The sequence below is a fragment of the Capsicum annuum genome, chromosome 11 (genome assembly GCF_002878395.1).
Source record: "Capsicum annuum cultivar UCD-10X-F1 chromosome 11, UCD10Xv1.1, whole genome shotgun sequence".
NCBI classification, from domain to species: domain Eukaryota; kingdom Viridiplantae; phylum Streptophyta; class Magnoliopsida; order Solanales; family Solanaceae; genus Capsicum; species Capsicum annuum.
This window is the reverse complement of record NC_061121.1, coordinates 47,933,351-47,937,406: the sequence shown is the minus strand read 5'-3', so window position 1 is coordinate 47,937,406 and position 4,056 is coordinate 47,933,351. Positions and strand designations below refer to the sequence as shown.

The 4,056-nt window shown below is 35.1% G+C and overlaps 1 protein-coding gene across 1 annotated transcript; it reads left to right on the top strand.

Moving 5' to 3' along the window:
- Positions 1-1,259: 1,259 nt before the first annotated feature.
- On the top strand, positions 1,260-3,280 carry LOC107856149 (protein NRT1/ PTR FAMILY 1.1). The gene is made up of 3 exons (XM_047399642.1): positions 1,260-1,406; positions 1,481-1,698; positions 2,431-3,280. Exons 1-3 carry the CDS (start codon positions 1,337-1,339, stop codon positions 2,557-2,559), a joined length of 417 nt encoding a protein of 138 aa, XP_047255598.1. The 5' UTR covers positions 1,260-1,336; the 3' UTR covers positions 2,560-3,280.
- The last annotated feature ends 776 nt before the right edge of the window (positions 3,281-4,056 follow it).

The window sequence follows — 4,056 nt, the reverse complement described above, 5'->3', positions numbered from 1 at the left end:
ATTGCTTTTGTTATATATTGCCTTACACTGTGGGATGAATTAATGATCTAAATCTGTTTTGAGTAGTTGGGTTTTTGATTCGGAGTTGATTTTTTGTTGTTGTTACATATATGCTTGATTAGGTGTGATTTTTCTTGCTTGTAGGTGTTTCGAGGAATTAAATAGTTATAGCAGTTTAGTTGAATCTTACCATCGCTTTGAATTAGGAAAGATGGATAATGTTGATGAATACACATGATTTTATGCTCACATTTGTTTATTTTTTGTATCTTACACGCAGGTAGCCAGGTACTGAGCTAATGGTCCCCGAACGTTGGTTCCTATTATTGTGGTGATTTACATTTTTGGAGATTCTGAGATAGTGATTGTTGATCCCCGGATTCCCCTTTATCATAGTCTTAAGCTTTCTTTCGCATTTAGACGTATTGTTGTATTTCTATTCTTATAGGGCTGGACTTGTGATTACCAAACCTTGGATTATTGTTGCTATTTGTATTCTCTTTTATGCGTTGTTTTATGAGATTATTTGTGTGTTTTTGTAGTATTTGTATTTCTTCTGCTTCTTATTTGTTTTGGTAATTTGTTGGGTAGGGTTTTACCTACCTATCACACGGTGTGTGGTATATAGGTGTCATCACAATTCTAGTCTTGAATTATGATAATAGTGGATAAGTAAATGTGGACGAAAGAAATTTCTTTTGTTTATATTTAATTTGATATACTTATTTAAAAATAATAAATAAAAGTATTCTCACTATGTTGCTTTTGTTAATTATAAGTTAATTAAATATTAAAATATAAATATTTCCTCCGTTTCATTTTATGTGTCGCCATTTAATTGAGTATGGAATTTTAGAAAAAAGAAAAGATTTGGTAAAGTTTACCAAATTATTCTTTATCAAAAAATGTGTCAATATATTTTTTAATTAAGTGGAACTAATAAGGGTAAAAGGATAATTATGTTTTTAAAAAATTGACTAATAAAGAAAGATAATACTTATTTTGAGACAAAATAAAAAAAATAATGACACATAATGTAGGACAAAGCGTAAATAGCAAATGTAAATAAGCACAAAGTGTTTAATTTTTTAAAATAAATAAATAAAGATAGGACGGAGAATAGTGGGTTGCCTAGTGATTCATAAATTAATGTATCCTACATGGGGACAAAATAGACTTGGGATTACGTGGCATATTAAAAAAATTAAGCTAGGGGAATCTATTACTGTATCTAAGCGTTAATAATGATGGATATCCCACCTACCCCTCTCTCTTTTAGGTCATATTAAAGTCAAACGTGAACTGAAGAGGGAAAAAACACACAGTGATAGTGAAAATGGACACAGAAACACAAGTTGAAGAGAACTCAAGAAAAGGTGGTCTTAGAACCATGCCTTTCATCATTGGTACTACTTCTCTTTCTTTTCTTTTGGAAATTTATAGGGTGCTTGCATGCATTGCTAATTTTTTTTTTTTTCAGTGAATGAATCATTTGAAAGGGTAGCAAGTTATGGTTTACAAACAAACATGATAATATACTTGATGAAATATTATCACATGAGTGCTGCCACTGGAACTAGCATTCTTGGAATATGGACTGCACTTTCAAATGGTTTGGCTATTGTAGGGGCCATTATTTCTGATTCTTATTTGGGAAGGTTCAAGGCTGTTGCTTTTGGATCCATCTCCACTCTTATTGTGAGTGTCCATTTTAACATTTCAAGACTGTGCTTGTTTTTGGGGTCTTTTGAAAACAGCCTCTCTACTTGACCTCTGATGTAAAGGTAAGGTCGGCGTGCACTCTACCCTTTCAAGACACCACTTTGTGGGACTACACTGGGTATGTTGTTGTTGTTGTTGGCTTGTTTTGGAGTCAGTTGGGACTTCATTGCTTGCTTCAGTTATTCTTTTGGACTAGTTTCTGAGTAATACATTCTTGAATTGACAAAAAATAGTTTTTTGACTTAAATGTTGGACTGAAAAAAGTAATGTGACAAAAAATAGTTGGATGAATTTACTAGTATAATGGGTGTGAATCTCAGTGACCATACATGAAATTAACCTGCACTTAGCATGTTATTGTAGATCTGTTGGAGTGACTCCTTATCTTCTCTGAGTAATGATTCTGTTTCTAAGTAGCATGGTTGGCTGTGTTAAAAGGGAAGCCTTGGAGTAACTGGTAAAGTTGCTGCCATTTGATCAGGAGGTCACACGTTCAAGCCGTGGAAACAGCCTCTTGCAGAAATGCAAGGTAAGGTTGCATACAATAAACTCTTGTGGTCCGGCCCTTTCGGGACCCGCCATAGCATGAGCCATAGTGCACTAGGCTGCCTTTTATGGTTAGGTGTGTCAAATTTGTGATGCTAGTAGTTTTTGAAGAAGACCTTACTGATTGATTTTGTTTTTCACTATGCGCATCGGACTTTACAGTCTACTGCAGTTGGTATTATTGTGAAGGAGTACTGGTTCAGGGCTGTTGCCTTTGGATCCATCTCCATTCTTATTGTAAGTTATGCCATTTCACAGTTTCAACAAGATAAATTTCTTTTGCAATACTAATTGTTCCATCAGTTAAGAGTCAATTTGGAGTTCATTGTTTGATTTAGTTATAAGAGTATAGTTAATTTTTCTAAAGGGAAAAGGATAAAAAATACCCTTCTACTTTAATTAATTAGTTAACTTTACCCTTTGTAATAATGTGAGGTTAAATTTACCCTTACTATGATCAAACTAAACAAAATTGCCCCCCAATTGGATGGAATCCACCCAAAATAACTAATTTCAATTAACCTAATAGTTTTCCTCATCTAATCCTTTAATCAACCAAACCCATCTAATTAACTTAATCCTCTTCTCAAACACACACCCATTTTCTCCAAATCAATTGCCATGTCAAGAAATCAATATAAATCAGGTTGGGTGGACTCGTCGAGATCGAAGGAGTACGAGAGAGCGGAGCTAGTGCAAAGAGAGTTGTCTTTTTAGTGCTTGACGACTTGTTTGAGGCAGATGATTTGGGTAAGCCATTGTTGAGCTGCTCTATCTGGTAGGGTGTGTGTGCTAAGTGCGAAAGGAGAGAGAGAGTAAGTGAAGAAGCGGAGAGCGACTCTGCCTCTACATTGTGATGTATCAGAAAAAGGTTGATTTCGTTGTGACATCATCACTGCTTTGCCATTGATATCATTTGGTTACCACATCAGTTGGATATTTTTATTGGAAGCAATCAGGTGTGGATTTGGACTTCTGGTAATTGCTGAAGCAATATAGAATCGGGCGACGGAATGGACAGTGGTAATTACGAAAGCGTTATACGACCAAGCATCGACATTGGTTCTTCATTCCCATTGTTAGACTTTGTGGAGACATCTGAAGGGAAATAGAAAAGGAAAGAGATATATTAGACTCCAACTCAAAAAAGCTTTGCATTGAATCCACAGACACATTTGATTGTTTTGTCGGAATTGATTGGTTTTTGTATACTTGAAGAGGTTTATATTTGGACTTTCCAAATATTACATCAACTGCAAATTAATGAAGAAGAAGGTTAAGCAGTGCTAGTGCACAAGGTGAGAGTTAATTTGGGGAAAATGGGTGTGTTTGGGAAAAGGGTTAAGTTAATTGGGTGATTTAGTTGGTTAAAAACATATTAGATGAGGAAAATTAATAAGTTTATTGAAATAAGTTATTTTGGATGGATTCCATCCAATTGAGGGGCAATTTTGTTTAGTTTGATAATACTAAGGGTAAATTTAACCTCATATTATCATAAAGGATAAAGTTTGTTAGGATCGATTTGCGTGCACACACTATATCTATGGAGAGGTTGAAGAAAATTAGAGAGAAAGTTCTTGAGGAGAGAGAGATAAGTGAATGAATGACGTGGTAACACCCCGTGAGTAAACTCCACGGCGGACAGGCTATTTATATTAATGACTCAGAGTATGTACAGTTACACAGAGAAATGAGAATAAAAGGTACAGCCTAAAATTTGGGTCGGGGCTCCGCCCCGAACCCCAACCTTACCTTTGTCTCAGAGGTTGAACCACGTGAACATTA